The sequence below is a fragment of the Anomaloglossus baeobatrachus genome, chromosome 2, assembly GCF_048569485.1.
Source record: "Anomaloglossus baeobatrachus isolate aAnoBae1 chromosome 2, aAnoBae1.hap1, whole genome shotgun sequence".
NCBI lineage: Eukaryota > Metazoa > Chordata > Amphibia > Anura > Aromobatidae > Anomaloglossus > Anomaloglossus baeobatrachus.
Window position 1 is genome coordinate 214,372,882 of NC_134354.1, and position 24,269 is coordinate 214,397,150.

At 43.2% G+C, this 24,269-nt stretch overlaps 1 protein-coding gene across 1 annotated transcript in view; it reads left to right on the forward strand.

The window, feature by feature from the left end:
* The window catches only part of DCLRE1B (DNA cross-link repair 1B), a 31,070-nt gene extending 12,142 nt beyond the window's left edge, over positions 1 to 18,928 (forward strand). The window contains exons 2-5 of the mRNA XM_075335603.1: positions 5,968 to 6,184; positions 11,404 to 11,569; positions 14,082 to 14,261; positions 15,388 to 18,928. Coding sequence (XP_075191718.1) covers positions 5,996 to 6,184; positions 11,404 to 11,569; positions 14,082 to 14,261; positions 15,388 to 16,391 — 1,539 coding nt within the window. The 5' untranslated portion in view covers positions 5,968 to 5,995 and the 3' untranslated portion in view covers positions 16,392 to 18,928. The remainder of the gene's footprint in view (positions 1 to 5,967; positions 6,185 to 11,403; positions 11,570 to 14,081; positions 14,262 to 15,387) is intronic.
* Positions 18,929 to 24,269: the final 5,341 nt, after the last annotated feature.

The window sequence follows — 24,269 nt, forward strand, 5'->3', positions numbered from 1 at the left end:
AACACACACACACACACAGCAGATCACACACAGCCGATCGCAGGCACGCACAGCCGATCGCAGGCACGCACAGCCGATCGCAGGCACGCACAGCCGATCGCAGGCACGCACAGCCGATCGCAGGCACGCACAGCCGATCGCAGGCACACACAGCCGATCGCAGGCACACACATCCGCTCACAAATACACACATCCGATCGCAGGCACACACATCCGATCGCAGGCACACACATCCGATCGCAGGCACACACAGCCGATCACAGACACATACAGCCGATCACAGATACACACATCCGAACGCAGACACACACAGCCGATCGCAGAAAAACACAGCCGATCGCAGACACACACACACACACACACACATACATATACACACACACACACATCACATCACATCCAGCACTTACGGCAGCAGGGAATGAGAGCGAGTCACGTGTCTGGCCGCAGGTCCTGTTCGTCGCGCTGCACCCCACTGCCTCTCAGGATTCTCCCGGCGAGAAGAGATCGGTGTCACTGGATGAGGCGAGTGTGTGTGTGTGTGTGTGTGTGTGTGTGTGTTTTGATGTTTGCATGTGATCCGATGTGTGTGTGTGTGAGATCTGGTGTGTGTGTGTGTGTGTGAGATCTGGTGTGTGTGTGTGTGATCTGATTGTGTGTGTGTGTGTGTGTGTGTGTGAGAGCTGATGTGAGCGGGTGTGTGATCACTGCAGGTCCTGCTGCTCGGCATCTGGTGAGTGTGATTGCCGGGTGCCGCTGTGTATAATGAAGTGTCCTGCAGTATCTGTAACTTTTTTAGCTGCAGGGACACTTCATTATTGATCCGGGACTAGGGCTTATTTTCGGGGGAGGTCTTATTTTTGGAAAAACACGGTATTAGATAAGCTCTGGAGGCGGAGTTATCTTCCAGGCACGTAGCCTGGAACTGCTCATTTACATAATGTGATAAAAGATGATATTTCAACAACAAGGCATCTGTTATAAGACATAAAGGTAAGACTATTGTCAGCATTCTATAACCTGTATGCCCATATTAACAGAGTAAAAAGGTCAAATGTGGTGACAGGTTCCTTTTATAGGGAATCTGTCAGAACCACGAGCAGTTCTGGGTACATATTGCTAACCCTGCCTAACCATTCCTGTACCTAGTAGCATAGATAAAGAGATCTTTAGAAAAAGTATTTCTAAAGATGCTTCATTATATGCTAATGAGGACAGGGACTAGTCGCAATGGTGTCAGTTCCCTTGGCTAGTCTGCTCCTGTGGGCGTGCTAACATGCTAATAAATGTGCAGTGTCAGTGGCATGGTCGCTCTCACCTCTGCCGCCACTGTTTATTTTCGGCTCAGTGTGCACGATCAGAACATCCCAGGATGTCCGGTCGTGTGCACTACACCAGTTTGAAGCCGGGACACGTACACCCGGCTTCATAGTGCACATGACTGGAAGTCCGGAACGTCTGATCATGTGCACTGAGCTCATTTTTTCCTTTCAAATTCCTGAAGCACCTGAAGGTTTAATAAACCTCTTGGATGTGGTTATGCGCACTTTGAGGGGTGCAGTTTTTCGAATGGTGACACTTTTTGGTATTTTCTGCCACCTAGGCTCCTCAGTCACTTCAAATGTGACGTGGTCCCTAAAAAAAAAAAAAATGGTTTTGTAAATTTTGTTGGAAAAATTGCTGATAAACTTTGAACCCTTTTTAACTTCTTAACAAAAAAGTGAAATTTCAAAAATTGCGCTGATGTAAAGTACGGTAGACATGAGGGAAATGTTATTAACTATTTTGCGCGACATAACTCTGTGATTAAGGCTATGTGCCCACGCTGCGGAATATGCGCGGATTTTGCCGCGGATTTCTCGCGGAAAAGCCTCGGATTTTCCAGAAATCTGCAGCACAGCTACTCCCCAGCCATTTCTATGGCATTTGGGAAATGCTGTGCCCACAATCCGCAGCGGAAATCGTGTGGATTTTCGTGCGGAAAAATCTGCAGCATGTCAATTATTGTTGCGGATTTCTCCGCAGGGTCCCATATACTTACCTGCCTCACCAGAGTCACTTTCTCCGTCCGGTGTACAGGAGCGCGGTGAATCCAGGTACAGGAAGGAAGATGTGGGCGGAGCCTGCATGAGCTCCGGTCATGTGACAGCCTGCAGACGCTGAGAGAGTGACCCGGCTGCCGGAAAGCGAGGTGCTGCATGATGGCCATGGTACTGTATCCTCAATGCAGAATGCCCGCACCATAGCCGCAGGACATTCCGCAGCATGGAAAAAGACAAAAGTTGTGGTGCTGTTTCCTGGGAGCACCTGCGGAATGTCCTGCGGATATATCCGCAGGACACTGTCCCCGTGGGCACATAGCCTTAGGGCATAAAAATTAAAAGTTTGAAAATTGCGAATTTTTTTCCAAATCTCCTGATATTTTCTTAAATTCAAAAGATATCATCCTAAATTTTCCACTAACATGAAATACAATACGTCACACAAAAAAACAATCAGAATCATCGGGATCCATTGAAGCGTTCCAGAGTTATAATCTGTCAGGCTGAGACCGCACTTTGCGTTCACTTACTTGCATTTCTAAACGCACGTTTTTTGGCTTAATTGATTTGAAGAAAGTTGCCTTTTTCAGAAATTTAGCGCTGAAAACGCATGCGTATTTACCGCGTTTTAGATGCGTTTTCAGCGCTTTTTAACCTGCGTTTTGACAGATGCGTTTTGAACATCAAGACACTGCTAAATAAAGTTTAAACAGTCAAACATAATCAAAAAAGAGAAAAAAAGGATATTAATGGGAAGAATAATGAAAATAGATATATTTCATTAAATTATAGCGGTAATATACATTTTATCGCTAAAATAGCAATAAATGCATATTTTTCTTAAATTTAATTGTCGGATTATGTGTGTGTGTGTGCGCGTAAAGGGACATATGAAATCATTATTTTAATGTCTAAAACGCATGTTTTCTGCACTGAAAAAGCAGGTAAAACGCAGGAATTTGAAGGAATCTTGGTTTTTGCCATTTCTCATTGACTTCAATGTTACCAAAACGCACCCAAAATGGCAAAAACAATTGACATGCTCCTCCTTTGAACGCATGGGTTTTGCCACAAAATATGCAAATTAAACGCAGCGTTTAGAAAGGCAAAGTGGGGTCTAGAAATCCCCATTTTCCATAGACTTTGCTGTGAAATCAAAACGCATGCCTTTTGGCATGAAAAAGGTGCTTCTCAAAACGGACCTAAAACGCAGATGGAAACGCAAAGTGACACTGGTCAGAATATAAAAAAATGGCCCGGTCATGAAGGTGAAAACAGACTCAGGGGTGAAGGGGTTAATCTATGGTTTTCTCTGAAATGCCGCAAGGTTTGAGTCTGAGACCTTACAGCCCCTGTCTGATATATATTGCTGTGCATGTGGCAGCATGTGTCAATTGTCAGTTTCACTTTTTAAAGGTAATCTATTAGTAGGGTTTTTTTTGTTTTTTTTCCTATTTAAAGGTACCGTCACACACAACGAGATCGCTAGCGAGATCGCAGCTGAGTCACGGTTTCTGTGACGCAGTAGCGATCCCGTTAGTGATCTTGTTATGTGTGACATCTACCACCGATCAGGCCCCTGCTGCGAGATCTCTAGTCGTGCAGAATGGTCCAGGCCATTTTCTTCAAAGGCGATGTCCTTATTTTTCCTCCCTCCCTTCCAATATCCTCCTCCCCCTTAAATTTCAATGGTTAAACATCTTTATGATTACTTATCTACTTTTGGATATATGTACATAAGAGTGTTTGAAATTCTATGACTGTTATATAATAAAAATATTGAAACACAAAGGCGATGTCCTGCTGGGCAGGACCCATCGCTGTGTTTGACGCTGTGTGACAAGGTCACAGTGACTGCTGAGATCGTTATACAGGTCGCTACTGCAACCTGTATTGTTCTGCATCGTTGGTAAGATCTGACTGTGTGACATCTCACCTGCGACCTCCCAGCGACTTACCTGTGATCCCTATCAGGTCGCATCATTTTCGGGATCGCTGGTAAGTCGTTGTGTGTGACTGGGCCTTAAGCTGATAGAAGCATAATATTATTATGAGTCCAGGGATATGTCACTTATTAGGGTGTGTGGTGTAGATTCAATACTAACAGTATTTTATCTGCAGCAGATTATCACTATCTGACTACATCTCAGGTGCAGATAATCAGGCATATCTCTTATAACCCTGTCTCCACCACTGATTAGCAGCTGACAGTACACAGTGTATACAGGAAGCTGCCAGTCAGGGATATGGGTAGACTTATACACAGAACAGAAGTCTTAGCTCTTCTGTCTCAGACAAAACAGCTACTCTATGAAAACTACACAAAGCAGTCCAATAAGTGATAGATCCCAGGAATCAGGCTTACTTGCCCTATGTTATGCTCCTCTCAGATAATATAGCAAAAACCTGTTAGTCCATCTTAACTCATTAAAATAAATCTGTCGCCTCCCTTTGATCCAGGCTCGCACACTGATCTGCATGTTTCCTGGCAGATGATGGCTGTGATATTCAGCCATCATCTGCCTCTAACAGCCGGCGTTCATAGGAGACTGATTTCTGCTATATACAGCAATACCATGGCACAGGTTCAAATTCTCTAAGCGGACTAAAAAATACTGTGGAAAGTGGAAGAAAACATATGTTATGCTGCTCTCAGATTAGGTGGCAAAAACCTGGTAGCAGATTCCCTTTAATAAGTTTCATAGTGCACAACCCCTTTTAAGAAACATCCGTGCTCTCATTTCCCAGAGAGATTGAGTTTGATGATTTACTTTGTGTATCTTAAAGGGGATTACCATATTCTCATGTCTGGGATATGCCATCACTTTAGGATCAGTGGATGTTGAACCCTTAAGCTGGGTTTACACACTGCAACATCTCAAACGACATCGCAGTAACGTCACCGGTTTTGTGACGCAATAGCGATGTTGTTTGCGATGTTGCAGTGTGTGAATCCTATCAGCGACCCGGCCCCTGCTGTGAAGTTGTAATCGTTACAAATCGTTCAGGACCATTCCTAGGTCCTTTGTTTCCCGCTGTGCAGCATGAAGTTTCAGTGTGTGAATCCTTTTCAGCGACTTTGTTAGCAACTTCCCTTTCAAAAGGCTGCTTATCAACGTCCCCAACAACCAGCTAGGTCGCTCTGCAGGTCCGGATCGCTGTTGAGTTGTTGGCCAGGTTTGCCTGTTTGAACGCTCACCAGAGACTTAGCAGAGACTTAGGGAGGTCGCTATTGCGTCACCAAACCGGTGACGTTACAGCGATGTCCTTTGCGATGTTGCAGCGTGTAAACCCAGCTTTAGGACTGTAATGACTCTGAGAATGAAGGGGAAGCAGTGCTGCTTTAGGGGGCATCACCTGCCAGCTTTCTATGCCAGCTAGCTGTTCGGGGAACTTCACCCGACCTCTTTCACTTGTATCCTGGCCTGTTAGTAAGCTATGGTATATACTGGTGATGCTCGCCTTGAAAAGGATTGCCCAAAAGCCGTCACCCTGATGTTTAACTGATGGCTGCAGATCCGACAGCGATCAGCTCATGTTCTGGGTGAGGCCCCTGGACGTTCTGGTAATGTGTGGTCAGTTTGTGGGTCTACTTGCTGTCTAATAGGTGGGGGCTGATATAGATCGAGATTTGGATACCAGCCAGGAATGGACTGGTCACTGTTACCTTGTACTATAATGTAAGCACTCCCTCATCTCCTCTCTATTTCCCCTGCTCTGTGACATCCTATTTCTGCATATTGACACTCCACTGGAGAGCATCGCTTTATTAGAAAATACAAGACGGTATATTGGGGAGGTTTATCAGAATTCCGACACCAACCAGTTCAGTCACTTCCATTTTAATAGGATTTTTCAGTTGCAAACGGCTGCACATCCGAAAGCTACATATACTTAATATTACATTTACTTTGTTCTTTCTTAGACTTTTGTTCGCTACCTGGAGGTTGAAGATGAATGGGACAATTCTTCCCAACACACCCATCGCTGTGGATTTCTGGCAGATCCGAAAATGCAGCCATATCCGCCTCTTTTTTCTGTCTCACATGCACAGTGACCATACGATGGGCTTGTCCTCCACGTGGAAAAAAAAGATCTATTGTTCCCCAGTCACAGCCAAGGTCCTTTCACATAAATTGCAGGTTTGTATGATTTCTATAATAGCTGACCCTTCGTCACCTGTCTACTTTCATATAGCTGTAGTTTGTTACAATGTGTAGGCAAGCATGGGTCAGCAGATTTCTGCCCATAACAAGTCCCAGTAGATGGCTGACAAGTTAGATGGAATTCCTTTAATCCCTTCACGACCGGCCAATTTTGCATTTTCCGTTTTTTTCCACCATTTTTCTTCCAAGAGATGTAACTTTTTTTTTTCAGTCAATATGGTCAGGGTTCGTTTTTTGCGGAACGAGCTGTACTTTTAAATAAAACCAACAGTTTTACCATATAGTGTACTAAAAAACGGCAATTAAAATTCCAAATGTGGAAAAATTGCAAAAAAAAAAAAAGTGCGATTGCACTATAGTTTTTGAGATTTTATTCACGTTGATGTGTCGCTGTGATGCCTGAGGTCGGTGCGAGTTCATAGACACCAACTGAATAGGTTTACTTTTATCTAAGGGATTAAAAAAAAAAATCAGAAGTTTGTCCAAAAAAAAGTGGCGTACGTTTTGCGCCATTTTTCGCAACCTGTAGCACTCTTATTTTTCGTGATCTATGGCTTAGTGACTGCTTATTTTTTACATCTCGAGCTGACGTTTCTAACAGTACCATTTTTGTGCAGATGCTACGTTTTGATTGCCTGTTGCATTTTGCGCAAAATTTGTGGCGACCAAAAGACGTAATTTTGGTGTTTGGAATTTTTTTTGCCGCTATGCCGTTTACTAATCAGATGAATTGATTTTATATTTTGATACATCGGGCGTTTCTGAACGCGGCACTACCAAATATGTGTATTTTTTTATTTAACCCTTTAATTTTCAATGGGGCGAAAGGGGGGTGATTTGAACTTTTTAGGGTTTTTATTTTTTTATTTTTTACTAGTCCCCCTAAGGAGCTATAGTGATCAGCTGTCTGATCAGAGCAGCACCGCTCAGACCGGGAGAAATAATCATCTCTTGCAGTACTCGGCTGTTTCTTACAGGACATGACCCCGTGCTACCATGACAACCACTGGATCCACGTGATCACGTCACGTGACTTTTGGTATCGGCCTGTGAATAAAGTTATAGCGTGATCGTGATTATAATGGCGCTGTCACATATTGACAGCGCCATTTAAGGGGTTAAAAGGCATGGGTGGAACGCGTTTCCACTCGTGCCTAGCAGGCACACATGTCAGCTGTACGAATCAGCTCACGTGTGCTGATCGCCGCAGACTGCTTGCAGCAGCCTGCGGGGATTAACACTATGACCGCTAGGACGCTATTTTACTGCCCGCGGTCGTTAATGGGTTAAAGAGGATTGTTCACCAGGTCAAAAGTGGCCAGTGCAGGCTGTTATTCCATTACCATTTTCTCCGCTCCCTGAGTATTGAAGTTTTTATTTGTTTTGGGGGTGGGTGGTTCGAACTCTGAAAACATATGGCAGAGCTATGTGCATTTTTATTTAGTGATGATTTTTATGGTCTTCATCAAGGGACCGTGACTAACGGTAAGAATCCAGACCAACCTAAAGGCATGCTCCATTGTAAAGACCAAAGAATTTTTTCCTAAAACAAAAAGTCTAATATCTCTGGAAACATATGGTGGATTAAATAATGTAATGAGAGCAGTGGGAATAAGACTAGGGCAAATACTGCCCACTTGTGCTCTTGTTACTGGTCCCTCGTAAGGCCTTTTAGGCTACTTTCACACAATGAGCTTTTGGTAAGTTTTTAATGTTTGAAGAATTTCTGCCCCTATTTTTTATAATATTAAGTTGGCTTCTTTGCGGTTGCATGCGGTTTAACGTGTTTTTTACTCTGCATTTTTTTTTCTCTCTTTGGTGTGTCATCCTTTTAAATAAAGTTGCTTTGTTTTTGGTACTTCTTGATATTTGGCTTTGACCATATTTTCTTGATCTAATTGAGTTCAGATTACATTTGTTTTTGATGCATTTCCGCTGTTAAACACACTAAAAACAAGCATGTTTTTTGCCTGCGGATTTTTTTTTTTTTTTTTTTTTTTTTTTTAAATCTGATGCAAGTTTATGGGGAAAATCTACACATAAAACTCAGCGTACCCACAAAGAGACTGACATGTTGAAACATACACTGCAGGTCAGTTTACAAGTAAGTATAAAAAAAACCCTTGAAAAGGAGATTTTTACAAATCCCATCCACTTTGCTGGAACTGTAAGACACTGCGTTTATGACGCAGCAAAAATACACAGCGTCAAAAGCTCATTGTGAGAACTTGGCTTAGGACTAGCACACATGGCAAGTAATAGGGAGCGAGTGTCATGCGATAAAAACAATCGCATTCCACTTGGACCAAGATTACTCTATAGCAGGGGTGGGGAACCTTTTTAATGCCGAGGGCCATTTGGAATTTTCTACCAACCTTCGGGGGCCGCACAAAACTATCAACTTAAAATTACCCTGCTATACTTAGTCAAACAATTAACTCATCATGGCGGCTGAAGCTTCTTGTTTTTGGTGCGGCTATATTATTCAATATTGATCTTATTGCTTCTCACAACTGTTTTTCCACGTTTGTGTCAGCTGGGACTGCTGTAAATACATCACAGGAGATGCTGAGGGTATATACATCACAGGAGATGCTGAGGGCACATACATCACAGGAGATGCTGAGGGCACATACATCACAGGAGATGCTGAGGGCATATACATCACAGGAGATGCTGAGGGCATATACATCACAGGAGATGCTGAGGGCATATACATCACAGGAGATGCTGAGGGCATATACATCACAGGAGATGCTGAGGGCATATACATCACAGGAGATGCTGAGGGCATATACATCACAGGAGATGCTGAGGGCATATACATCACAGGAGATGCTGAGGGCATATACATCACAGGAGATGCTGAGGGCATATACATCACAGGAGATGCTGAGGGCATATACATCACAGGAGATGCTGAGGGCATATACATCACAGGAGATGCTGAGGGCATATACATCACAGGAGATGCTGAGGGCATATACATCACAGGAGATGCTGAGGGCATATACATCACAGGAGATGCTGAGGGCATATACATCACAGGAGATGCTGAGGGCATATACATCACTGGGGAGGGCTGGGAGGAATATACATTGCTGGGAGAACTAGACATCACTGGGGAGGGCTGGGAGCACTAGACATCACTGGGGAGGGCTGGGAGCACTAGACATCACTGGGGAGGGCTGGGAGGACTAGACATCACTGGGGAGGGCTGGGAGGGCTAGACATCACTGGGGAGGGCTGCGAGGACTAGGCGTCACTGGGGAGGGCTGGGAGCACTAGACATCACTGGGGAGGGCTGGGAGCACTAGACATCACTGGGGAGGGCTGCGAGGACGAGACATCACTTGGGAGGGCTGCGAGGACTAGACATCACTGGGAAGGGCTGCGAGGACTAGACATCACTGGGGAGGGCTGCGAGGACTAGACATCACTGGGGAGGGCTGGGAGGACTAGACATCACTGGGGAGGATTATATATCACTTGGGAGGGCTGGGAGAAATATAAGGACATTGCTAGGGGTTCTGACATACCAGGGGGGCACAGGCAGCAGTGTGGAGGCCGCAGGGGCATAGGCAGCAGTGTGGAGGCCACAGAGGCACAGGCTGCCATAGGGAGGCCACAGGGGGACAGGCTGCCGTGGGGAGGCCACAGGGGGACAGGCTGCCGTGGGGGAGAGTGAGGAGCACAGGCTGCCGTGGGGGAGAGTGAGGAGCACAGGCTGCCGTGGGGATACGTGAGGAGAACGGGACGCTGCACGGAGCACAGGCTGCAGTGGGGATACACAAGGAGGACGGGACACTGCACGGAGCACAGGCTGCAGTGGGGATGCGCAAGGTGGATGGGACGCTGCACGGAGCACAGGCTGCAGTGGGGATGTGCAGGGGCACACATAGGCATGGGAGCACAAACACAGCTGTCGGACGCTGAGGTAGTAGCTTCTCTTCTGTGGAAAAAGAGCGAGTTGAGCGCTTACTCCACCCACAAAGTACGTCCTCACGCTAGCATTAGCTAGCATGAGGATGTAAGCCATACAGGGTTTAAAGGGCCAGCAGCAAGCAAGACGCTGCTGCCTCCCGAGCTCTGTGGAATGTGCCCGGGGGCCGCAGAAAAGGTCATGGCGGGCGGCATACGGCCCGCGGGCCGGAGGTTCCCCACCCCTGCTCTATAGGCCCGCTCCCATGCGCAATTTTTTTTCCCAGCCCTAATCGGACCGAGAAAACAATCGCAGCATGCAGCAGGTGCAATGCAATCCTGTTTCACTCGCACCCATTCAAGTCTATGGGGGCAAGAGAAACATTGCACTGCACTCGCATTACAGCGGAGTGCAATGCGATTCTCGCATCAGCCGGCAATGGAGGAGATGGGGAGATAAATCCCTCCCTCTCCTCCGCAGCGCCGGACCTCCCCTCTGCAGCTGTGGTCTGATCGTAGGATCAGACCACAGTCGCATGACACTCGGTTCCCGCTGTGCTGTGAGCATGAGCTGGGTTTCATGCGAGCACTCGCACTAATACCCGTCTGGCCCCAGCCTTATGCAGCATAAATTCTCTCTGCATTTGTAGATCAGCGTGATGTCTGCTTGCTGTCCTCGTTTTACATGTTTTTGTCATCACATATAATTACTATCTGAGATCCGGAGCACATAGACTGCGATGTCGATATGTCAAAAATATTTTACATTGAAACCCATATAAGCATGCAGATATAGGGTTAACCTGACAATAAGTAATGTTAAAATGCTGCCTTGTCGCCTCACTGCTACTATGAGAAATGAGGTAATTTCCACGGCCACAGTCACCGCTTACAACACCAGTCACTTTATTATGAGTGCGGCTGTAAGCGTACCCCAGCGCTGAGACAGCTCGCTCTGCACAGAATTACTGCACCCCTCAAAGTGTTGGGACATGATTAGAGCCGCATTCATAATATAATGACTGTAATTGCTCCTTTCACTGAAAATAAGCGTTCCTGAGAGGACATGCATTCATTTTTTCCTGGTAGCTGCGCTTTCAGTAAGGTGGCCAGGCACAATTTAGCACTATTGCCCTGCAGATCAACCCTAAATCCGTAGATAAATAGCGTTTTTGCACATGACAGATCCTTTTTAAGTATTAAAATCGGACTGTGCCATTGTGTAAAGAAAACTTGTGCCTTTGCAAACACCAATAACCTGTATTCACTCTTAGGTAAAGAGGACATGGATCAATCCATTGGAGGTCGGAGTGTGTCACATGCTGCCGCTGGATGACTGCGGGATTGAGACTGTAGCTGTGACTCTTATAGATGCCAATCATTGTCCTGGTTCTGTTATGTTCTTGTTTGAGGGGTATTTTGGCACAGTCTTGCATACAGGTAACTGGATATCGTTCCTATAATAAATTATTAATTAGAACCTAACTAACCCTTTTTAGAGGTACATAGTGTTCAAAATAATAGCAGTCCAATATGACTAACCAGATTATTCACGGTTTTGGTACAAATTCTATTACCACATGTCAAGAATCTACAGTACCAATTGGTAAATTGTTTAGAAAACCGCCAGATTCCGCATTCATGATCTGCTGTATTTTAAGTTTGTGTATTTGAATGATTACTTGAAAAGGAGGGATTCAAAATAATAGCAGTGTGGAGTTATATTAGTGAGGTCATTCATCCTGTGAAGGAAACCACTTGATACCATGCCTGAGGAAGAGACCTGAGATGTCTCGAAAGCTTGCTTTATAACATCATATTTTTATTTTTATTTTAGTTAGCCATTAAAAGGTATCAGAACTACAAAATTTTAATTTTGTTTGTCTCACTGAGAGCAATCAATCATTTTTCAACTGGCTAACATGGTACCAAAACCTTTTTCTTTTAACTCATCCTGTGAAGAAACAGGTGTGAATAAGGGTGAAGCCAGCACATGTTGTTCATGCATTTCTCATTAAAAGCCTGAGAAATATTGGTTGTTCGAGACATTGTTCAGAACATACAGTACAGACCAAACGTTTGGACACACCTTCTCATCTCTAGAACAACTGTTAAGAGGAGACTGTGTAGCAGGCCTTCATGGTAAAATAGCTGCTAGGAATCCACTGCTAAGGACAGGCAACAAGCAGAAGAGACTTGTTTGGGCTAAAGAACACAAGGAATGGACATTAGACCAGTGGAAATCTGTGCTTTGGTCTGATGAGTCCAAATTTGAGATCTTTGGATCCAACCACCGTGTCTTTGTAGAAAAGGTGAACGGATGGACTCAACATGGCTGGTTCCCACCGTGAAGCATGGAGGAGGAGGAGGTGTGATGGTGTGGGGGTGCTTTGCTGGTGACACTGTTGGGGATTTATTCAAAATTGAAGACATACAGAACCAGCATGCCTACCACAGCATCTTGCAGCGGCGTGCTATTCCATCCGGTTTGCGTTTAGTTGGACCACCATTTATTTTTCAACAGGACAATGACCCCAAACACACCTCCAGGCTGTGTAAGGGCTATTTGATTAAGAAGTAGAGTGATGGTGTGCTACGTCAGATGGCCTGGTCTCCACAGTCACCAGACCTGAACCCAATCGAGATGGTTTGTGGTGAGCTGGACCACAGAGTGAAGGCAAAAGGGCCAACATGTGCTAACCATCTCTGGGAACTCCTTCAAGACTGTTGGAGAACCATTTCCGGTGACTACCTCTTGAAGCTCATCAAGAGAATGCCAAGAGTGTGCAAAGAAGTAATGAAAGCAAAAGGTGGCTACTTTGAAGAACCTAGAATATAAGACATATTTTCAGCTGTTTCACACTTTTTAAGTATTTCATTCCACATGTTTTAATTCATAGTTTTGATGCCTTCAATGTGAATCTACAATGTTCAGAGTCATGAAAATAAAGAAAACTCATTGAATGAGGTATGTCCAAACTTTTGGTCTGTACAGTACTTTGATTATAAGTTTTATTCTCTCCAATCAACTTTTTAAAGAAGTGCAGACAATGAGGTTGGTCAGCTAAAATGAACTACAAAGCTTTAAAATGGAAAGCAAAAACGGAAAGAAATTGAAGACTGCCATTCGAATGGATCGAAGCAATAGTCGGAATGGCAAAGGCTCAGCCAATGAACAACTCCAGGATGATCAACGACAGACATGCAGAGGTGTGTCGCCATCTAAACAGGGAACTCCCAAACCAGTAGATTGGGTGCTCTACTGTTGTTGACTTGGCACTCTTCAGATGTTCCCCGAGGTCTCCCAATCTTGTTTTCTTGGGGGGTACGTCAAAGCCATTGTTTACGTGCTGCCTTTGCCGGCAACACTGGATGAGTTCCGGGACTGCATTACCGCCAACCAACGATGGGGATATGCTGCAGCGTATTTGGATTGGACTGGATTACTACATAGATGTGTTATAAAATGAGGGCACATAGAACATTTGTGAACATAATGTGCTAAACTTGGAGAGTTTATGTTCATTATCATGTGCCATTCATTATTGTGCATGTAATATATTTTGAAATATAACTTTGAATCTTTCATAATCACTCTGTATATGCAGTAGCACATATCTGTGGGTTTTGTTTGTTTTTTTTTTCAATTTTTTTTTACTATATTATTTATTTTTTTTAGTACTTCCTCCCCCCTAAATTGACATATTACCTATCCACAAGATAGGTGGCATATCTATGCTGATGAGAACTCACCACTAGGAGCCACATTATCTCCAGAACTGGGTTTGTTTGAGGCAGCTGTCAGACATGTGTGGATGGGTGGGAAAACCATTGCTGAATTTACTCAGTGAAGATTAGGGATGATTTTCCCAAAACTGAAGTGTGAATAGGTTGGTTGAAAAGAAAGCTTGTATAAGTAGACCACAGTAAACATTTCTCTTTTTCATTGTAGGTGACTTTCGATATGACCCCGTTATGCTTGCATATCCTCCACTAAGAAACCTAAAAATTGATGTTCTGTATTTGGACAACACAAATTGTGATCCTGACCAAAGGCTACCCTCTCGTGAAGAAGCCAGGAAACAAATCAAGGAATTAATTGAAAAATACCCATACCATGATGTTGTGATTGGTAAGATAGCTGACCACTAAATAGGGGGCCACAAAAGTGTTTAGCGTTGGTCTTTACAGAACTAATTCCATGGGTTCACTATAGTGATTTTTGTATTTAGCTTCTTTTGGAAATATGGGCTAAGTAGTATTCCTATATGGAGCACACTTCCGTTGTGATATTAAGTGTATCAGCTACTCCCCAGTATTTCTTTTATTATTTATAACTCTCTAAGCCTTTATGCTTTTACTTTTTGTTTTAGAAAATTGGTGGTCAACCTAGCATATTGCAACGATCCGATCTCAAATGCAGCCTTCATTAACCGCCTAACTCTTGAGTGATTTTTCTTTTTTGAGCTGTTACTTTTTTCCTCCCCTTTGTCCATAAGCTATAATGTATTTTCTTTATACCATATGAAGACGTTTTGTTGGACGAGTTGTAGTTTTGAATGGCACCATTCACGTAGCAGGTAATGACCAGAAAAATGATAATAAAAATTGCAAGTGGGATGAAATTATGAAAAAATGTAGATTCACCATGATTTTTTTGAGTTTCGATCTTACCGCCATTATTGTTCAGTAACAATAACCAAGTACGATGATTCTTGCTTTCATAGCATTTTTTAATTGCATAATATATTTGCTTTTACAATTTTTTTTTTTATTCTCCTTAAGGGACTTTAAACTTATCCTTTTGATTGCTTATTCTATATACTTCAATACTGTACATAGTGTAAATGGAGGTCTCCTAAGAAGCCAAGCTTTTGGCTGAGCTTCACTAGACTCCAGATGCCATAGTAAACCAATCAGCAATTTGCGTTGTGGGGGGCTAATGGGAGCCGATGTAAAATTGCAGCTGTGATCATGCCATTTAAATGCCGCTGTCAGTAACTGATAGCAATATCTAAATTATTAAAAAGCAATGATCAGAGCTTGCTCCGATCACTGCTGTTAAAGGTTGTGTAATGCATCTGCAGCTTGTGGATGGGCTCTGCTTCACACCTGCAGACTCCAGCACAGATATACAGATGCAACAGGGCATTAAGGGGTTACTTATCACTTTGTCTGTGTTTGTCGTTTACCTTTATATGATTATGTGCCCCTTTTACTTTTCTTCCCGCTTAAAAGGCTCTACTTGTATATTGCAGGCCTGTACAGTATAGGAAAAGAATCTCTTCTGGTGGAGTTGGGAAAAATATTTCAGTCTTGGATTGTTGTAAGCCCCCAGAGACTGGAATTACTCCATCTTTTAGAAATTGAAGATGTGTTTTCAGCATTGGATGGAGATGGAAGAATTCGTGTGGTGGACTACGCTGAAGTGAACTACTCTAACATGAAGAAATGGAATTCTGTCCATCCGACCATCGCCATTCTTCCAACCAGTCAGAAATTAAAGGTCTGGCACAAAGATATCCACGTGGTCCCATATTCTGACCACTCTTCATATGATGAACTAATCGCATTTGTCTCTAGATTGAAACCCCTGTCCATTATTCCTGTGGTTAAAGCAAAGCAATGTTTAGCTCTCTTAAGGCCATACTTGAGTTCAGAGAAGGCAAGACCCTGCGTAAAAATCCCAGACTCCGTTAAATATTCTATGAAAAGTCAAGTAAATTCAACTAACTTGAAAATTCATGAAGTTTCCAATAGGCCGATTCCTCGAGGGGTTGAATTTGAGTCTACTGAAACAAATTTACAAAGTATTGCAGATCCAAATCAGACTGGTGAAAATTTGGACAGGACACTAAAGTCATTAAAGCAGATGATTCACACAAAAGACGAGTACAACAATGACCCTTGTAGCACAAATCTAAATTATGGAAAAGCACCAGTACCGCTGACTGAGTCTACTGTGCTTGTGTCTGACACTAATGATGATCCATTGTCCTCTTCAACTTCTGATATCTCTGAACTCTCTAAGAACGAGTTAGAGATGCCTTCAGCAATTTCTTTCCCCAAAGACTTGAATCTGAGTGTCGTCTCTGACTCCTCTGGTTTTTGTGAGGAAACCAATCAGATTTGTAGTCTCAATGTGAACGGCTCTTTAAGCCATACTAGTCTTTCACTTTTGCTCTGCAAAAAGCGAAAAAAACTTGATTCCAGAACCTTTTATCTCCAAGTAGAAAGATATTGCAAGAGATTTCCACATTAAAGGGTCTCAAGTATTGATTTCCCTTTTAATTTATAAGCTTGGGCTTATTTAATTAGTGTGCAGTTTTGTTTTGTTTTTTTATTAATCTCATGCCATTCTAGTCAAAAGATTGTTCGATTTCTTTGATGCCAAGAATGGCCTGCCATCACTAGTCAGCGGCCCTGATCTTTCCTGCATCATTTATCATGGTCTCTGGCTGTATAAATTTACCTTTCCAGGAGGAGCAGAAGATGAGAGGGAAGTAGGTGAGTAATGACTATGGGAGTCTTAATCATCATGTGTTCTCCATCCCATACACTACCTGATAATGAGGATTTTGATGGGACAAGCAGCTGAATGTGCTGTCTCTTTATGGGCTGGTGGAAGTATTTGATCCAATGTTAATGCAGTTTCAGAGAAAGACTTTGAAATGCAACTTATAACCTATCCCATGGCAGTGCTTGTCTCAACTTCTTAAAGGGATCTTGTCACCAGGTTTTTTTCCTACAATCTGTGACCACCACCAGTTAATCCTTATATACAACAATATACAGCATTCTAGAATGCTGCATATAACTGCCCAGGCCACTCTGTAGAACATAAAAAAAAATTATTTATGATACTCACCTGAAGGGCGGTCGGGTTCAATGAGCACTGCTGGTCTGTGGCCGGAACCTCCTCTATTCCTTCCATCACCATCCTCCTTTCAAGCTACGTTTGGATGACGCGTCCTACTTCAGCCACACATAGGCTTCCATTGCGCTCTTTGATCTGACCTTCTTACATGCAGTCTTGGACCTTTCCCCACGCCTGTGCATTACAGTACTTTGCTCTGCCTCAGAGAGAAGTGTGCGTGAGCAGGAGCACAATGGAGGCGTGTGTGTGGGTGACGTAGGACGCATCATCCACACAGAGCTGGGAAGGAGGACGCTGATGAAAAGAAGAGGAAGCACTGGGCCAGGGACCAGCGACTCCCATTAGACCCGACCGCCCTGCAGGTGAGTATAATTGAAGATGTTTTTTACATTATACAGAGCAGCCTGGGCACTTATGTATACAGTATTCTAGAATACTGTGTATATATAAGATCTTAAATTGTAAAGTTACATGTAAGAAAACAAACCTAATTTTCTAGGCTTGTTTCCTAGGTAACTGGTTACTACTTCAGCAGCACACGCAAACAAGCTGTTTGGCTATTCAGCTTGGAAGTGCTATTCTTAAACAGCTGCATGTCCCTTGCCTTCTCCAGTGCTACAGAGGCAAAGCCATGAGAGCAAAGCATCGGAGGGCACCCAGGCCAGCAGCGCAACCATGCCTCTGGTCTGAATTGTCAATCTTTAGGAGTGCAGTGCACTACACCTCCCCCAGGAAGCCAGTGTGCTCCTGAAGAAAGAAGATTAAACAACCCCTTTAAGCCTAGACATGTCCGAAGCACTCTTGTGTATATTCTGGTCCTTACATAGCTTATAATACAGACAAGCAAACAGTGAACAGCTTCTATGGTTGGAATCATATACAAAATATTCACATTCATGAACAGAATTTATGTCCGATGTCCTCTCTGCTTTTTAACACACAGAGCAGTATCAGATGTGGCAGGAAGGGCAGAGGAGGACAGTGGAAATGCAATTGAATTTGAGTCTTTGGGGTTTTGTATTCTAATCTTTTCTATGATTTTGGATTCTGCACTTTAGAAGCAATCCTGCACTGCTGCAATGATCTGATCCAGAAGCTATAATGTTCTGGATTGTACTGTGCTGTTCATGTGGCGTACCTGCTCAGTTTTTTCCTTCCAAAAACACTTTTCTGCGGTGTTTGGCTTTTTTTTCCTAATAGTGAGTGAAGCTGCGTATATAATGATCCAGTCCAATCTCTTAACCCCTTCTTTGTTTTGGAAACATGAAGTGGTTAAATGAAGTTTAAATGAAGTTCAAAAAGATAAAATGAGCTGCATGTCATTTTGACATTGCTATGCATTCTTTAAAGAATTTGGCTTATTTTTTAAGGTGGGTTCCTATACATACTTAGGGGTTATTCTGCATAAGTATATTTATCATTTTGGCCTTTGTAAAGACTTAATTGCCAAAAGCTTTCAATTTTACAAATTAAACATCGTGAAAACATAACTGTATTGACCATGTACTTTGCAGTTAAGCAGGCATGGTCCATTTGTAAAAAATTGAATATTTTTTTTTTTATATTCTGAACTCAGCATGATATTTGCACACTTTGATATAAATGTATGTTTTCTATCCATGTGGTTTGTGCAATATATATTTTTCTACTGATCATTTTGGCTCCGGTAATTGTCTAAAATGCAGGAGTGGTTACAAGGTGTTCGCTGTTAATATCACGTCATCTCATATTAATTTCTGTAATGACATGCCATGTGTCTTGGAAAATATATTGCTCAATAAGTCCATTAATAAGTTTCTATACGTTTTTGTTTTGTTTGTTTTTTTTTTGTTCCTTTCTCTTTTCCATACTGTTGTTACTAAATAACCATAAGTATCAAATTTCCTCTCCATTGTTCTTTATGTCCACAATGCATTTTTATCGTATAAAATAAAGATTTATATTTCCTTGTTCCTGGTTTCCTCTATCAGTGTGACTTATGTCTAGCATATTATATCTGTTTATATTCTCTTACATATTAGGTCTATTATTCTCTCACATGTTAGATGGAATCTCATGTATCTGGAATGCTGAAGCTGGGCACCTCAGTCACCTGCCTCCATGTCCATAGGTACAGTTGAAATCAGAAGTTTACATACACTATCTAATAAGACATGAAATTAATTACCAAAATTATTTATATTTGCCAAATGCCAGAAAGGCATTTTTATTTCTTTCTGCAAAGTCAAAAGTTTACATACACTATGAGTACTATGCCTTTAAACAATATGGGACAGCCCATATGATGTCATGTCTTTGAAAGCTTGTGATATGTTTATTGGAAACATCTGAATTAGAGACACACCTGTGAATGTATTTTAATGCACACCTGAAAGACACTGCTTCTTTGTGCAGCATCATGGGAAAGTCCAATGACATCAGCAAAGATCTCGGGAAGAAAATTGTGGACTTGCACAAGTCTGGTTCATCCTTCAGTGTAATTTCCAGATACCCGAATGTGCCTCGTTCCTCTGTACAAACAATTATATGTAAGTGCAAACAAGACTGAAATGTCCAGCCAATATACTGTTCAGGAAGGAGATGTGTTCTGTGTACCAGAGACAAAGATGCTTTGGTCAGACATGTGCATATCAAAACAAGAGCAAAAGCAAAAGACCTTGTGAAGATGCTGGCAGAAGCTGGTAAGCCCAAGTTGATACGGTGAAACCACTACTGTATCAACATGGGCTGAAAAGCCTCTCTGCCGGGAAGAAGCCATTACTCCAAAAGAAAAAAAAAATGTCAGATTAATGTTTGCAAATGCATACCAGAACAAAGACATTCATTTTTGGAGACATGTCCTGAGGTCTAAACTAAAATTTAACTGTTTGACCATAATGACCATCATTACGTTTGGAGGAAAAAAGAAGCTTTGATGCTTAAGAACACCATCCTAACTGTGAAACACGGGGGTGGCAGTATCATGTTGTGGGGTTGTTTTGCTGAAGGAGGGACAGATGTCCTTCACAAAATAAATGGCATCATGAGGAAAGATTATGTCGCAATACTGCAGCAACATCTCAAGACATCAGCCAGGAACTTAAAGCTTGGTTGGAAATATGTTTTCCAAATGGACAATGACTCGAAGAATACTGCCAAACTTGTTACAAAGTGGCTTAAGAATAAAGCAATGTTTTGGAGTGGCCATCACAAAACCCCGATCTTCATCCTATTGAAAATTCATAGGCAAAACTGAAAAGGCAGGTGCAAACATGGCTCAGTTTCACCAGTTCTATTAGGAGGAATAGGCCCAAATTCCTACCAACTATTGTGAGAAGCTTGTGCAAGGATATCTAAAATGTTTGACCCCCAGTCATACAGTTTAAAGGCAATGGTACCAAATACTAATGAAATGTATGTAAACTTTTGTCACTGCAGAAAGTAATCAAAATGCCTTAAAACATCCTCTCTCTCATTGTTCTGGCATTTGGTAAACATAAATAATTTTGGTTCCTAATTGACCTGAAACTGGAAGGGTTTATTCTGATTTCATGTCCGATAGTGAGAAAAACATATATATGTGTCTTTATAGATAGTGGATGTAAACTTCTGGTTTCAATTGTATATATTATGTTGCATGTACGTATATCTCCATAACACATTGATATTTTATAGCCCTACAATAAAGAAATGGCAATTAGTTGCACTGCATTTTTTTGGTCATTAATGAGTCCTAGTATAATCAGAGCAAAGCTGTGTCTTCAACTTGCAGCCATTGTATTTCAATTCCCAAGGAAACAGTTTAGGATCCTAAACATATTTTCCATATCTATATGGTAAAAAACTGTAGAAAAGCTAGCTAGTAAAACTTCAATTTCAATAATTATTAGTGATGACAGAGCACTACCAAGTTCGGGTACCATAACAAACAGTTTAGGCTTCTTTCACACATCCGGTTTTTGCTGTGCGGCCCAATCCGGCTCTTTGCAGAAAAAATGCAACCGTTTTTTTTTTGCCGCCCGTTGCGTTTTTTCCGCATAGACTTTCATTAGTGCCGGATTGTGCTGCATGGCCTTGCGTTCGGTCCGGTTTTTGCCGGATGCGGCATATTTAGCCCATGCGGCGGCCAGATGGAACGTTGCCTGGCACGTTTTTTGTCCGGCGGAAAAAACTGCATCGCACCGCATCCAGCCGATGCGGCGCTTTTTCCAATGCATGCCTATGGACGCCGGATGCGGCACGATGCGGCAAAAACCGCATCTGGCCGCCACATGCGTTTTTTTGCACTGCACATGCTCAGAGTGCCGCAACCGGCAAAAACCGGATGGGCCGCATGTAAAAACTTATGCAAAGGATGCGGTTTTTTTCGCTGCATCCGTTGCATAGGTTTTAGAGCCAGATTTAGTTCAAGCAAAGTGATGGGATTTCTAAAAATTTATTAATTTTTTTTAATAAACATAAATTGACCTGTGGTGCTTTTTTTTTTTTTTTTTTTTTTTTTTTTTTTTTCTTTTCTTCAGTTTCATGTCCATGTTTCAGCTTCGGTTAACTGCCTGGAGCATTGGTTTCCTCGTTTTCCCATCACTATCACTCTAAGGCTATGTGCGCACTAGAGCTTTTTACCTGCGGATTTACCCGCGGATTTGCCCCGGAAATTTCTTGAGAAATGTCTGCAATCTTTGTGCAGACATTTCCCATGAAATTCAATGAGAAAAAAAAATAGCTGTGCGCACTGTGCGGATTTTTCTCAAGAAAATTTCTTGAGAAAATTTTCTCGAGAAACTTTCTTGAGAAAATGTGCATGTCCATTAATTTCCGCAGGTACCGGGGGTATTCCGCAGGTAGCAATGATGTGTGGTATACCCCCGGAATAGCCGCGAATTACCTGCGGGAATGATCATCGCTGCCTGCGGTTTTGCAGGAAGCGATGTCATTATGCCAGGAAGAGGAAGCGGAGCAGACGTCACACGCCCTGGACGCCGCACAGAAGCACTTCCGTGCGACCTCCAGGTGCCAGTCTGTGTCCTGCTCCGGCCTCGCGGCTGCCTGCACTGCAGGGTGTCAGTGTCTGCCCGCAGTGTCAGCAGCCTGTCACGCGGCAGCGCAGGCAGACACTGACATCCTGCAGTGCTGGGAGCCGCGGGGATGACGATCGCTGCTGTCAGGAGGTGAGATCATTACCTGCTGTGACGATCTCCTGCCTCCTGACGTCAGCGCTGTCTATGCCCGTCTCACGAGCGGCCCGAGACTGTCACTAGCGGTGACGTCACGGGCTCTCGCGATACTTCTGACAACGCAGTCAGTGACAGCGCTGACGTCAGCAGTACAGGAGATGATCACAGAAGGTAATGATCTCATCTATGCTCCTGATGGCAGCGCTCGGCATCCCCTGCAGTGACCTGGGCTGACCTATTGATGTTAGCTCAGGTCACTGCACAGCTCTCCCAGCCAATGGGGAACATTCTGTTCTTCATTGACTGGGACAGCGACTATGGTATGGAGCGCCGTGGGACCCCCCCCCCCTATTGGATTACGCCGGACGTGGATTGATTGTTCTTTTCAATAAATTGGTTAAAGAGGCTATGTGGGGAGTGTTTTTTCAAATAAAACTTTTTTTGTTGTCTATTTTTTAATTACTACTGACTGGGTTGGTGATGTCGGGTATCTGATAGACGCCTGACCTCACCAACCCCAGGGCTTGATGCCAGGTGACATTACACATCTGGCATCAACCCCATATATTACCCCGTTTGCCAACGCACCAGGGCGCGGGATGAGCTGGGGCAAAGCGCCAGGATTGGCACGTCTAATGGATGCGCCACTTCTGGGGCGGCTGCGGCCTGCTATTTTTAGGCTGGGGAGTGTCCAATAACAGTGGACCTCCCTAGTCTGAGAATATCAGACCCCAGCTGTCCGCTTTACCTTGGCTGGTGATCCAATATGGGGGGGACCGCACGTTTTTTGTTTTAAATTATTTATATAATTTAAAATAACAGCGTGGGGTGCCCACTGTTTTGGATTATCAGCCAAGGTGAAGCTGCCAGCGGTGGTCTGCAGGCTGCAGCCGTCTGCTTTACCCTAGCTGGCTACAAAATATGGGGGGACCTCACGTCGTTTTTTTTTAATTATTTATTTATTTTATGGCTAAATACAAGGCTAAGCACCCTTTAGTGCCACATGAAAGTCACTAAAGGGTGCCAGCTTAGAAAATGCAGGGAGGTGGAACATTATATAGGTTTTTCTCATCTATCTATCTATCTATCCCTCTATCTATCTATCTATCTATCTATCCCTCTATCTATCTATCCCTCTATCTATCTATCTATCTATCCCTCTATCTATTTATCTATCCCTCTATCTATCTATCTATCTATCCCTCTATCCATCTATCTATCTATCCATCTATCCCTCTATCTATCTATCTATTCATCTATCCATCTATCCCTCTATCTATCTATCTATTCATCTATTCATCTATCTATCCCTCTATCTATTCATCTATCTATCTATCCCTCTATCTATCTATCTATTCATCTATCCATCTTTCCCTCTATCCATTATCTGTCTATCGATTATCTTTATTATTTATTGCAGGGACAAACCTGCGGCAAATCCGCGGCAAATCCGCATGCGTTTTTGCCGCGGATTTTTCCGCAGGTGTGGAAATCTTCCACTCCCAGAAGTTTCTCAAGAAATTTTCTTCAGAAAATTCACATTTTTAGTGCGCACATAGCCTTAGGCTGTGTGCGCTCTGCACCGCACCTAAAAGGTGCGCTTCAGAGCGCAGCTGAAAAGCTCCGTTCTGAAGCGCATGGTGCCGGCAGAGAACGTGCGCTCTGCATGCTGCCTCTCCCTAAAGACAGCATGCAAACCGCACGGAAGAAGTGACATGTCACTTCTTAGAACGCAGCGATTCGGGCAGGGCATATGCCACGTGCGGACGGCTCCTGCACAATCTCCATAGACTGTGCAGGGGACGCAGGAAGCATGCAGTTACGCTGCGGTGCAGAACGCAGCGTAACTGCATGCAATACGCACACGTGCGCACATAGCCTAAAGGGTGTTCCCCACCATATTAAGGCTCCAACACTGGAACATGTCCTCTATTGTTCTTTTTCTTTTCATTGTGTCTTTTAGCTCAATTAACAAATTATTTCAATAAGCGTTAAGGAGGTTTCCCCAACCAAAATGTGCCACAATTCTGCACCAAAGAATGTGCTTATATACTGTGTAATAATTGTGATTTCAATCTTTTCTTTACATCCATGACAGTTTGAAAAAAAA